The sequence below is a fragment of the Oncorhynchus kisutch genome, linkage group LG29 (assembly GCF_002021735.2).
Source record: "Oncorhynchus kisutch isolate 150728-3 linkage group LG29, Okis_V2, whole genome shotgun sequence".
Classification (NCBI taxonomy): domain Eukaryota; kingdom Metazoa; phylum Chordata; class Actinopteri; order Salmoniformes; family Salmonidae; genus Oncorhynchus; species Oncorhynchus kisutch.
Window position 1 is genome coordinate 29,685,225 of NC_034202.2, and position 14,057 is coordinate 29,699,281.

Consider the following 14,057-nt stretch of genomic DNA (forward strand, 5'->3'; position numbering starts at 1 on the left):
TTTCCTGCACAGCTGGAAGTGCACGTTTGTTGGGCATTTTAGGGTTAAAACTTCTTCTAAAGTTTGCCATTTCCACTTTAAAATGTCAGACTTGATTTGCACTAAGGAAAAATGTATCAACTATTACAAAAATGTATATTAATTACAATGCACATAATAATTCACGTATCAGGATTATTCTCCTGCTGTAGCAAACTGGCTCAAATGAATATCTTACATCTATACCTCCAAACCAAAAGGAATAAATCCTATCTCACACACACACACACACACACACACACACACACACACACACACACACACACACACACACACACACACAATTGTACAGACACACAGATATACAGCACATAAATACACACCACATATCTGCATCTGTGTTGCCTCTGCTCTGTATCCCGTAAGCCATAGTGTGTGGCGTCATATGTCATGTCTGTGTGAGATGCAGCCGCTGCTCTGACCTACATTCTGGGTGCAGAGGGAATTTGGGCGGAAGCCCTGGATCTATGGACTTCATACAATAGGCTCTCCAGGAGCTCAGGGCACGGACGTTATTCTGTTGTTTGTTTTTCTTTCCTGAGTAAACCTTCTCACACTTAAATATTTAACACGCTGACGAAACTTTGATGGGGCTGTGGATGGCAGTGGCTGAGGGGAGGGGTAGAGGTGTTGGCAGCAGGAAGGGGTGGGTCAGCTCAACCTCTGCCTGTACACAGACTACAGACTACTGCAGGTATACTACTGCGGGTAGACTAATACCCTCCACGACCACTAGGGGGCCCCAAAAAAGAAACTCAATCTGGGTCTCAAATTAGTTTTGAGAGTGGCACAGCGGTCTAAGGCATTACATCGCAGTGCTTGAGGTGTCACTACAGAAATTAGTTTGATTCCGGGCTGTGTCGCAGCCGGGCGCGACCGGGAGACCCGTGAGGCGGCACACAATTGGGCCAGTGTTGACCGGGTTAGGGGAGGGTTTGGACAGCAAGGATGTCCTTTTCCCATCGCGTTTTAGCGACTCTTATGGCTCTCAACCTTCGCCACTCCCGAGTCCGTAAGGGCTTTGCAGCGATGGGACAAGATTGTAACTACCAATTGGATATCACGAAATTGGGGAGAAAAAGGAGTCAAAAGTATACACACAAAAAGTAGAATACACAATGTGCAATTTCTAAATTTGTTAGTGCATCAGCAGTTTTTAAATTGAAGAGTTTCATTCCAAAACGCTATATCCATTTTCAGAAATGTTGGTAAATGAGGTTTTATTGTTTACAGAAATGATGGAAGAGATTGGTGTGTTTTTTCACTATCTAATAAAGGCATGGGGCTGTTCAATGACAGACCTGTATTTGTTTCAAATCTATCACTTGATGGTTTCATTTCAGAGAGACAAATACTCGTGTTTTTTTTACAAAAATGTTATATACCCAGCTCACTCTCAGAGAAATAAGTAGCGCTGCTAGGTTTTACACAGTTTTACAGTTTTACACAGTCAAATGTAACAAATAACTATATTTGTTTATAAATAAATGTACAAATAATAGATTTGTGACACCAATATTAACACAAAAAAAAATCAATAATAATTCAGTACAGTAATATGAGATATGTATGTAAAACATTTACATTTGACATTTGAGTCATTTAGCAGACACTCTTATCCAGGGTGACTTACAGTTAGTGCATTCATCTTGAGAGAGCTAGGTGGGACAACCACATATCACAGTCAAATATACAGGATACGGACATTCCATTCCAACTAAACACTGGATATATCATGAATGGTAAATAATGTATTGTGTCATTGTGGAGTCAATTTATTGACACAACACAAGATTTACCGTTCATTCCCATTGGGCACAAAATCACATAAAATACAACCAAAACAAACTGCAAAATGCATCCAACTAGTTTGTAGAGTCACAAGCTTGATGTACTGTACTCATTGCATGCAAATATGGGACCAAATACTAGACTTTTGACTACATTATTCATAAGAATCTTTAGGGGTGTCTAATTTTGACCCCTAGCTTTTTTTATTCTCAAACAGAATCTCTTTCTCTGAGCAATTATATTAGAATAAAATAATAGAATTTCACAATGTTTTGAGCATGCAACGTACCTCATTATTTTAATTATTTATTTTATACAGTCATAATTCCTCATCTTTATTTATTAAGGGTGTCAATCATTTTAGACCCCACTGTATCTAAACCTTGTAGTAATTATCACCAAATTACCAACTGGGCAAGAAGGGCATGTGCCCATGGGCCCTGACCCCCAGGGGGCCCTCAATGATTTTGCTAGTCACTCTCACTCAGATATCATTTGAACATGGCATAAGTCATGGCAAAATATTTAGAACTGCAGGAAATTCACTTTAAAACTACAAAACTTCTCTCCACTTCATGGTAAAATGTGTAGAGTTGCGGGAAATGAAGTCTAACACTGCAACAACAAAAAAATCCACTGCCAAGAGGGTGGGCACTAAAATGTTTTGCCCGCAAGGTGGGCCACCCCAAAAAGCTAGGGGTGGCCCTGGGATGGATGGAGAGTTTTGTACAATGCATGGCTGTGTTAGATTAACACATCCTCATTAGATGCATTTACACACAGAAACAAGTGCACCTCTTAGGGCGTTGGCCAGTCAGTTTGTGAGAGGGACTATGGTATCCCTGGTGATAGTAGGTGGTGTGGATGGATCCCAGCTGGCTTATGTCCATGTTTAAAAGGCTTTGTGTTTTTATGTGTGCTGTCTCATTCTGACTGACCACAGTAATACATTAAGGGAACTATCAGACAGCAACAAAACACTTTATGTAGTTCCACCCAGCATCCTTGTTGCTAGGTGATGGACTGAGCTTGTTTTGATATGATGAGGTGAAAAGGCTTATGGCCTGGTTTGTCAGTGAGGGGTTCTAATGTTTTCTTCAGGGAAAGTCTCTGTAATGATTCTCATCAGTCACCCTGTAACCCTAAGGTTTCAGCACCTGAAAGTTTTACCAATACACAGGTTCAGAGAAACGCCCCAGGTGCCAAATCTGACACAGATATGAGAAGACCCCCTCCTCTGACCCACTGAGCCATGGATTAAAAAACTATGCACATTCGGGCAAATCAATATGTGAGCTTGAGTCGTCAGCATGTGCATACCATTTTTTCATAACCTTTGTTATCCTGTTATTTTATGAATCTGATAATTTAACAGAAATGTGCATGTTTTAATTATGGCGATGATAGTCTCTCTTTTTTCTGTTCATCATCTCACAAAATAGACTATACGATTATATGACCGTATGTATACACATTCAGACCTTCAGGAATCGGAATGGAATCAAGCTGAAGCTAAAACTGTATCTCTGTCTGAATCAGCAGGACGGAGTGACATACAGAGGGGTGATACATTAGACTGCTGGTGGGGGTTGTGAGGTTGAAGGAGAGGGATGTAGAGGAGATGAGAGGAGGAGTAGACATGTGCATAGGAACCTCCTACTCCAAACCAGGCGGTTGAAATGCATCGTGGGTGTAAAACAAGAGTCCGGGCAGGGGCCGGTATCAGCTCAACACTGCCATCTATCCCACAATTCCCCTGGGGCTCTGCAATGAGCTGTTGCTATGACAACCCACTCCTCCAGCCCAAACTGGAGCACGTGATAGGAAGAGAGATGGAAGGGAAGGAGTGATCTGTGTCGAGGGAGAAGAGAGAGGCGGAGGACAATGCTGTCAAACCGGCCATCTTGTTAACAGTTGGCTTAAAGGATGGGGAAATGTAGCAAAAAATCTCACATTACCTGTCAGGGTAGAACTGACAGCCAGTTAGCAGTCAAATAATGGTTTGTTGTGTTTTTGAGCCAGTGAGTGGTATTAGGTTGCTTTGGGGCGAACTGGGAGCTGTGGGATGTGATGGGCTGGGCTGGGCTGGGATGGGCTGGGTTGGCCTGGGATGGGCTGGGTTGGGATGGGCTGGGCTGGGTTGACTTGGGATATTATGGTTTGTTGTGTTTTTGAGCCAGTGAGTGGTATTAAGTTGCTTTGGGGCGAACTGGGAGCTGTGGGATGTGATGGGCTGGGCTGGGATGGGCTGGGTTGGCCTGGGATGGGCTGGGTTGGCCTGGGATGGGCTGGGCTGGGTTGGCCTGGGATGGGCTGGGTTGGGATGGGCTGGGCTGGGTTGGCCTGGGATGGGCTGGGTTGACCTGGGCTGGGCTGGGATGGGCGGCGTTGGCCTGTGATGGGCTGGGCTGGGCTGGGCTGGGATGGGATGGGATGGGCTGGGTTGGCCTGGGATGGGATGGGCTGGGTTGGGTTGGCCTGGGATGGGCTGGGCTGGGATGGGCGGCGTTGGCCTGTGATGGGCTGGGATGGGCTGGGTTGGCCTGGGATGGGCTGGGCTGGGATGGGCTGGGTTGGGTTGGCCTAGGATGGGCTGGGCTGGGATGGGATGGGCTGGGTTGACCTGGGATGGGCTGGGCTGGGCTGGGCTGGGTTGGGTTGGCCTGGGATGGGCTGGGCTGCTCTGATTTACATCATATTGAGCAGTGCTCTGATAACCACACACTGACGCCTGCTGACGCTCTGAACTGTTTTGTTGTGTTGTAGGACAATGTCAATGTTCTAGTCTGTGGCTGGACCAGGGGTATCATATTGTATTCTCTGTTTCGTGACTATAGTCATATAGTGTTTTTCCACTGTGTATTCAGATATGCTCTGTTACATAATACTTACAGTATGTATTCTGCATTTTGTTTGGTTACATAGGTCAGTGCTAGCTGTGTTGCTCTGTTATATGTGTAAACAGTGTGAATTTAGATATGCCATCCCCAAAACCTTTTCTCCTTCTTCTGCCGTGCAGTTATCCAGCTGTATGTGAGTTCCTACAGAACAATAACTTATTATCAGTCATCCGAGCACATGAAGCACAAGATGCTGGGTATGTACCAACACCACATCTTTCTCTCTCTTTTTATATCTTCTTCTTTCTCTCTCTTACAAACACTTTTAGCTTTAATACGATTCATGATTCATCCAGATGATTAACCTGAAAACCCGTCCCCCTTTCTATCTGTGCTGTCTTATAGCTACCGCATGTACCGGAAGAGCCAAACCACCGGCTTCCCCTCCCTCATCACTATCTTCTCAGCGCCAAACTACCTTGACGTTTACAACAACAAAGGTCAGTCTGTCTATTCCATGTATTTGTAGAATTTTTATATACATACATATACATTTAAACTCAGTTTATCACAATTCCTGACATTAAATCCTAGTAAAAATTCCCTGTCTTAGGTCAGTTAGGATCACCACTTTATTTTAAGAATGTGAAATGTCAGAATAATAGTAGATAGAATGATGTATTTCAGCTTTTATTTCTTTGATCACATTCCCAGTGGGTCAGAAGTTTACATACACTGAATTAGTATTTGGTAGCATTGCCTTTAAATTGTTTAACTTGGGTCAAATTTTTCGGGTAGCCTTCCACAAGCTTCCCACAATAAATTGGGTGAATTTTGGCCCATTCCTCCTGACAGAGCTGGTGTAACTGAGTCAGGTTTGTAGGCCTCCTTGCTCGCACACACTTCCTCACATCTGCCGAACAAATTTTCTATAGGATTGAGGTCAGGGCTTTGATGGCCACTCCAATATCTTGACTTTGTTGTCCTTAAGCCATTTTACCACAACTTTGGAAGTATGCTTGGGGTCATTGTCCATTTGGAAGACCCATTTCTGACCAAGCTTTAACTTTCTGACTCATGTCTTGAGATGTTGCTTCAATATATCCACATAAATTTCCTCCCTCATGATGCCATCTATTTTGTGAAGTGCACCAGTCCTTCCTGCAGCAAAGCACCCCCACATCATGATGCTGCCACCCTTGTGCTTCACAGTTGGGATGGTGTTCTTCGGCTTGCAAGCCTCCCCCATTTTCCTCCAAACATTACGATGGTCATTATGGCCAAAGAGTTCTATTTTTGTTTCATCAGACCAGAGGACATTTCTCCAAAAAGTACGATCTTTGTCCGCATGTGCAGTTGCAAACCGTAGTCTGGCTTTTTTATGGCGGTTTTGGAGCAGAGGCTCCTTCCTTGCTGAGCTGCCTTTCAGGTTATGTCGATATAGGACTTGTTTTACTGTGGATATAGATACTTTGTACCTGTTTCCTCCAGTATCTTCACAAGGTCCTTTGCAGTTGTTCCAACGTACAGCCTTCCTGAGCGGTTTGAATGCTACATGGCCCCATGGTGTTTATACTTGCATACTATTGTTTGTACAGATGAATGTGGTACCTTCAGGCGTTTGGAAATTGCTCCCAAGGATGAACCAGACTTGTGGAGGTCTACAATTATTTTTCTGAGGTCTTCTTTTGATTTTGCCATGATGTCAAGCAAAGAGGCACGGAGTTTGAAGGTAGGCCATGAAATACATCCACAGGTACACCTCCAATTGACTCAAATGATGTCAATCAGCCTATCAGAAGCTTCTAAAGCCATGACATAATTTTGTTGAATTTTCCAAGCTGTTTAAAAGCACAGTCAACTTAGTGTATGTCAATTTCTGACCACTGGAATTGTGATACAGTGAATTATAAGTGAAATAATTTTTCTGTTAACAATTGTTGGAAAAGTTTCTTGTGTCATGCACAAAGTAGATATCCTAACTGACTTGCCAAAACTATAGTTTGTTAACAAGAAATGTGTGGAGTGGTTGAAAAACGGGTTTTAATGACTCCAACCTATGTTTATGTAAACTTCCGACTTCAACTGTACACAGTACCAGTCAAGGGTTTGGAGACACCTACTCAAACTGTACACAGTACTAGTCAAGGGTTTGGAGACACCTACTCAAACTGTACACAGTACTAGTCAAGGGTTTGGAGACACCTACTCAAACTGTACACAGTACTAGTCAAGGGTTTGGAGACACCTACTCAAACTGTACACAGTACTAGTCAAGGGTTTGGAGACACCTACTCAAACTGTACACAGTACTAGTCAAGGGTTTGGAGACACCTACTCAAACTGTACACAGTACTAGTCAAGGGTTTGGAGACACCTACTCAAACTGTACACAGTACCAGTCAAGGGTTTAGAGACACCTACTCAAACTGTACACAGTACTAGTCAAGGGTTTGGAGACACCTACTCAAACTGTACACAGTACCAGTCAAGGGTTTGGAGACACCTACTCAAACTGTACACAGTACCAGTCAAGGGTTTGGAGACACCTACTCAAACTGTACACAGTACCAGTCAAGGGTTTAGAGACACCTACTCAAACTGTACACAGTACTAGTCAAGGGTTTGGAGACACCTACTCAAACTGTACACAGTACCAGTCAAGGGTTTAGAGACACCTACTCAAACTGTACACAGTACTAGTCAAGGGTTTGGAGACACCTACTCAAACTGTACACAGTACCGGTCAAGGGTTTGGAGACACCTACTCAAACTGTACACAGTACTAGTCAAGGGTTTGGAGACACCTACTCAAACTGTACACAGTACTAGTCAAGGGTTTGGAGACACCTACTCAAACTGTACACAGTACTAGTCAAGGGTTTAGAGACACCTACTCAAACTGTACACAGTACTAGTCAAGGGTTTGGAGACACCTACTCAAACTGTACACAGTACCAGTCAAGGGTTTGGAGACACCTACTCAAACTGTACACAGTACTAGTCAAGGGTTTGGAGACACCTACTCAAACTGTACACAGTACTAGTCAAGGGTTTAGAGACACCTACTCAAACTGTACACAGTACTAGTCAAGGGTTTGGAGACACCTACTCAAACTGTACACAGTACCAGTCAAGGGTTTAGAGACACCTACTCAAACTGTACACAGTACTAGTCAAGGGTTTGGAGACACCTACTCAAACTGTACACAGTACTAGTCAAGGGTTTGGAGACACCTACTCAAACTGTACACAGTACCAGTCAAGGGTTTAGAGACACCTACTCAAACTGTACACAGTACTAGTCAAGGGTTTAGAGACACCTACTCAAACTGTACACAGTACTAGTCAAGGGTTTGGAGACACCTACTCAAACTGTACACAGTACTAGTCAAGGGTTTAGAGACACCTACTCAAACTGTACACAGTACCAGTCAAGGGTTTGGAGACACCTATTCAAACTGTACACAGTACCGGTCAAGGGTTTGGAGACACCTACTCAAACTGTACACAGTACTAGTCAAGGGTTTGGAGACACCTACTCAAACTGTACACAGTACTAGTCAAGGGTTTGGAGACACCTACTCAAACTGTACACAGTACCAGTCAAGGGTTTGGAGACACCTACTCAAACTGTACACAGTACCAGTCAAAGGTTTGGAGACACCTACTCAAACTGTACACAGTACTAGTCAAGGGTTTAGAGACACCTACTCAAACTGTACACAGTACCAGTCAAGGGTTTGGAGACACCTACTCATTCTACATTGTAGACTAATTGTGAAGACTATGAACTATGAAATAACACATATGGAATAATGTAGTAACCAAAAAAGTGTTAAACAAATCTAAATATATTTTACATTTGATATTCTTCAAAGTAGCCACCCATTGCCTTGATGACAGCTTTGCACACTCTTGGCATTCTATCAACCAGCTTCACCTGGAATGCTTTTCCAACAGTCTTGAAGGAGTTCCCACATATGCTGAGCACTTGTCTGCTTTTCCTTCACTCTGCGGTCAACTCATCCCAAACCATCTCAATTGGGTTGGGTTGAGGTTGGGTGATTGTGGAGGCCAGGTCATCTGATGCAGCACTCCATCACTCTCCTTCTTGGTCAAAATAGCCCTTACACAGCCTGGAGATGTCCTGTCATTGTCCTGTTGAAAAACAATAGTTAGTCCCACTTAGCGCAAACCAGATGGGATGGCGTATCGCTGCAGAATGCTGTGGTAGCCATGCTGGTTAAGTGTGCCTTGAATTCTAAATAAATCGCTGAAAGTGTCACCAGCCAAGCTCTCCCAAATAATAATTTGTGGAAAAGTACATTTGTTGAATTTCTTTCCTTCTTAATGCGTTTGAGCCAATCAAATTTGAGCTCATTGGCCAGATGGAAGCCACTCCTCAGTAAAAGGCACATGACATCCAAAATGCACCTAAAGACTCTCAGGCCATGAGAAACAAGATTCTCTGGTCTGATGAAACCAAGATTGAACTCTTTGGCCTGATTGCCAAGTGTCACGTCTGGAAGAAACCTTGCACCATCCCTACGTTGAAGCATGGTGGTGGCAGCATCATGCTGTGGGGGTGTTTTTCAGCGGTAGGGATTGGGAGACTAGTCAGGATCAAGGCAAAGATGAACGGAGCAAAGTACAAAGAGATCCTTGATGAAAACCTGCTCAAGAGCGCTCAGGACTTCAGACTGGGGCAAAGGTACAACTTCCAACAGGATAACGACCCTAAGCACACAGCCAAGACAACGTAGGAGTGGCTTCGGGACAAGTCTCTTTATGTACTTGAGTGGCTCAGCCTGAGCCCAGACTTCAACATCTCTGGAGAGACCTGAAAATAGCTGTGTGGCGACGCTCCCCATCCAACCTGATAGAGCTTGAGAGGATCTGCAGAGAAGAATGGGAGTAACTCCCCAAATACAGGTGTGCCAAGTTTGTAGCATAATACATAAGAAGACTCAAGGCTGTAATCGCTGCCGAAGCGACTTCAGCAAAGTACTGTGTAAAGGGTCTGAATACTTATATAAGGTATTTCTGTTTTTAAAAATATATAAATTAGCTAACTTTTCTAAAAAACAGTTTTTGCTTTGTCATTATGGGGTATTGTGTGTCGATTGATGAGGGAAAAAAATCTATATAATCAATTTTAGAAGAAGGCTGTAATTGTAATTGTAATGATGTGCGCTGAGAGTCTGGAAGCAAATTCAGGGAGTGAGTGTTAATAAAATAAACAGAGCATAATACAAAACCAGAACCTTGAACAACGCAGACATGAAACAATGGCACCTGGGGAAGGAACCAAAGGGAGTGACATATATAGGGCAGGTAATCAAGGAAGTGATGGAGTCCAGGTGAGTCTGACGTCGCGTAGGTGCGGGTAACGATGGTGACAGGTGTGCGCCATTGTGAGCAGCCTGATGACCTAGAGGCCGGAGAGGGAGCACACGTAGCAGAAATAAAATGTGGAACAAGTCAAGGGGTCTGAATATTTCTCCATATTTTTTGTGTATTGTATTTGATATATAAGGGTATGTATTTGTAGTGTTAACGTATGAGTCTATGTGAACCAGTATATACGTAGTGAATGTATGTTGGATCATATGTGTGTTGGTTGGTGCTGTTCATTGTGTGGCTTGATGGAAATGGATAGTGAGCCATGGTAAGAGTGTGGGAGGGACTGTCGGTATGGCTGGCCATCTCCATGTTGCTTTATATCTCCTGATGAAACAGTGTCCGCACTTCACTTCTGGGGCTGAAGAGGGGCAACTAATGTTTGATCATCTCATCTCCTTTCTCTGTCACTGTCCTGTGCCACTGTTTCTCTCTGTCTCTTTCTGTGTATGTCTCTATTTCTGTCTCTTCCTCTGTCTCTGTCCCTTTCTCTTCCTCTTTCTGTCTCTGTCTCTGTCCCTTTCTCTTCCTCTCTCTTCCTCTTCCTATGAGTCTATGTGAACCAGTATATACGTAGTGAATGTATGTTGGATCATATGTGTGTTGGTTGGTGCTGTTCATTGTGTGGCTTGATGGAGATGGATAGTGAGCCATGGTAAGAGTGTGGGAGGGACTGTCGGTATGGCTGGCCATCTCCATGTTGCTTTATATCTCCTGATGAAACAGTGTCCGCACTTCACTTCTGGGGCTGAAGAGGGGCAACTAATGTTTGATCATCTCATCTCCTTTCTCTGTCACTGTCCTGTGCCACTGTTTCTCTCTGTCTCTTTCTGTGTATGTCTCTATTTCTGTCTCTTCCTCTGTCTCTGTCCCTTTCTCTTCCTCTTTCTGTCTCTGTCCCTTTCTCTTCCTCTTTCTGTCTCTGTCCCTTTCTCTTCCTCTTTCTGTCTCTGTCCCTTTCTCTTCCTCTCTCTTCCTCTTCCTCTGTCCCTTTCTCTTCCTCTTTCTGTCTCTGTCCCGTTCTCTTCCTCTTTCTGTCTCTGTCCCTGTCCCTTTCTCTTCCTCTTTCTGTCTCTGTCCCTTTCTCTTCCTCTTTCTGTCCCTGTCCCTTTCTCTTCCTCTTTCTGTCTCTGTCCCTTTCTCTTCCTCTTTCTGTCTCTGTCCCTTTGTCTTCCTCTTTCTGTCTCTGTCCCTTTCTCTTCCTCTTTCTGTCCCTTTCTCTTCCTCTCTCTTCCTCTTCCTCTGTCCCTTTCTCTTCCTCTTTCTGTCTCTGTCCCTTTCTCTTCCTCTTTCTGTCCCTTTCTCTTCCTCTTTCTGTCTCTGTCTCTGTCCCTTTCTCTTCCTCTTTCTGTCTGTCCCTTTCTCTTCCTCTTTCTGTCTCTGTCCCTTTCTCTTCCTCTTTCTGTCTCTGTCCCTTTCTCTTCCTCTTTCTGTCCCTTTCTCTTCCTCTCTCTGTCTCTGTCCCTTTCTCTTCCTCTTTCTGTCTCTGTCCCTTTCTCTTCCTCTTTCTGTCTCTGTCCCTTTCTCTTCCTCTTTCTGTCTCTGTCCCTTTCTCTTCCTCTCTCTGTCCCTTTCTCTTCCTCTTCATCTGTCCCTTTCTCTTCCTCTTTCTGTCTCTGTCCCTTTCTCTTCCTCTTTCTGTCTCTGTCCCTTTCTCTTTCTGTCTCTGTCCCTTTCTCTTCCTCTTTCTGTCTCTGTCCCTGTCCCTTTCTCTTCCTCTTTCTGTCTCTGTCCCTTTCTGTCTCTGTCCCTTTCTCTTCCTCTTTCTGTCTCTGTCCCTTTCTCTTCCTCTTTCTGTCTCTGTCCCTTTCTCTTTCTGTCTCTGTCCCTTTCTCTTCCTCTTTCTGTCTCTGTCCCTTTCTCTTCCTCTTTCTGTCTCTGTCTCTGTCCCTTTCTCTTCCTCTTTCTGTCTCTGTCTCTGTCCCTTTCTCTTCCTCTGTCTCTGTCCCTTTCTCTTCCTCTGTCTCTGTCCCTTTCTCTTCCTCTTTCTGTCTCTGTCCCTTTCTCTTCCTCTTTCTGTCTCTGTCTCTGTCCCTTTCTCTTCCTCTTTCTGTCTCTGTCCCTTTCTCTTCCTCTTTCTGTCTCTGTCCCTTTCTCTTCCTCTTTCTGTCCCTTTCTCTTCCTCTTTCTGTCCCTTTCTCTTCCTCTTTCTGTCTCTGTCCCTTTCTCTTCCTCTCTCCGTCTCTGTCCCTTTCTCTTCCTCTTTCTGTCTCTGTCTCTGTCCCTTTCTCTTCCTCTTTCTGTCTCTGTCTCTTTCTCTTCCTCTTTCTGTCTCTGTCTCTTTCTCTTCCTCTTTCTGTCTCTTTCTCTTCCTCTTTCTGTCTCTGTCTCTGTCCCTTTCTCTTCCTCTCTCTGTCTCTGTCCCTTTCTCTTCCTCTTTCTGTCTCTGTCCCTTTCTCTTCCTCTTTCTGTCTCTGTCCCTTTCTCTTCCTCTCTCTGTCCCTTTCTCTTCCTCATTCTGTCCCTTTCTCTTCCTCTTTCTGTCTCTGTCCCTTTCTCTTCCTCTCTCTGTCCCTTTCTCTTCCTCTTTCTGTCTCTGTCCCTTTCTCTTCCTCATTCTGTCCCTTTCTCTTCCTCTTTCTGTCTCTGTCCCTTTCTCTTCCTCTCTCTGTCTCTGTCCCTTCTCTTCCTCTCTCTGTCTCTGTCCCTTTCTCTTCCTCTCTCTGTCCCTGTCCCTTTCTCTTCCTCTTTCTGTCTCTGTCCCTTTCTCTTCCTCTTTCTGTCTCTGTCCCTTTCTCTTCCTCATTCTGTCCCTTTCTCTTCCTCTTTCTGTCTCTGTCCCTTTCTCTTCCTCTCTCTGTCTCTGTCCCTTTCTCTTCCTCTTTCTGTCTCTGTCCCTTTCTCTTCCTCTTTCTGTCTCTGTCTCTGTCCCTTTCTCTTCCTCTTTCTGTCTCTGTCCCTTTCTCTTCCTCTCTCTGTCTCTGTCCCTTTCTCTTCCTCTCTCTGTCTCTGTCCCTTTCTCTTCCTCTCTCTGTCTCTGTCCCTTTCTCTTCCTCTCTCTGTCTCTGTCCCTTTCTCTTCCTCATTCTGTCCCTTTCTCTTCCTCTTTCTGTCTCTGTCCCTTTCTCTTCCTCTCTCTGTCTCTGTCCCTTTCTCTTCCTCTTTCTGTCTCTGTCCCTTTCTCTTCCTCTTTCTGTCTCTGTCTCTGTCCCTTTCTCTTCCTCTTTCTGTCTCTGTCCCTTTCTCTTCCTCTTTCTGTCTCTGTCCCTTTCTCTTCCTCTCTCTGTCTCTGTCCCTTTCTCTTCCTCTCTCTGTCTCTGTCCCTTTCTCTTCCTCTCTCTGTCTCTGTCCCTTTCTCTTTCTGTCTCTGTCCCTTTCTCTTCCTCTGTCTCTTCCTCTGTCTCTGTCCCTTTCTCTTCCTCTGTCTCTTCCTCTGTCTCTGTCTCTTCCTCTGTTTCTGTCTCTGTTTCTGTCTCTGCCTGTTGCAATGTCTTTTACTCTGTCTGTCGCTGCCAGTCTGTCTCTTTCTCTTTCTCTGTCTCGGTCTGTTTCTTTCACTGTGTTAATGTCTCTCACACACAAACACATACACATATCAAGGTGTGCAGCCCCATAAGACTATGAATGTTGCTCCAGCCTACTATCTTCAGGATACTCTGAACAGCCAGTGTGTAATTAGACCTCTGCTCTTGGTGTGATTTAATAGATTATTAGATGTCCTTCATTGTTTTATACAGATGTCTTTTATTTTTTTTAGACAAATAATGTGTTTGATTTCATGGATTGTGTTACCTCTTTGAATAAAAAGGTTCCTTCCTGTAGTATCTGTTTGTCAAGAAACAAAACTCATATCATGATTATTCTGTATATAGTGGAAGTAAAATATGAAAGCACTGTCATAATCCAAGAGATAGCTCCCATCAACCACTGCTGTTTCAAAGACGTGCTTTTTTCTTCTCAAATTGTTGTCTTCAAAATGACCTTCTTTGGTCCTTCCAGTCACTGTGAATATGCCTGCAGAAGAAGCACATCATTACGCTCTGT

The 14,057-nt window shown here is 44.1% G+C and overlaps 1 protein-coding gene across 2 annotated transcripts in view; it reads left to right on the plus strand.

The window, feature by feature from the left end:
• ppp3ca (protein phosphatase 3, catalytic subunit, alpha isozyme) overlaps positions 1-14,057 on the plus strand; it is a 92,620-nt gene that overhangs the window by 71,249 nt on the left and 7,314 nt on the right. For both annotated transcript variants that reach the window (XM_031809465.1, XM_031809464.1), the window contains exons 7-8: positions 4,850-4,927; positions 5,076-5,170. In XM_031809465.1, the coding sequence (XP_031665325.1) occupies positions 4,850-4,927; positions 5,076-5,170 (173 nt within the window). The remainder of the gene's footprint in view (positions 1-4,849; positions 4,928-5,075; positions 5,171-14,057) is intronic.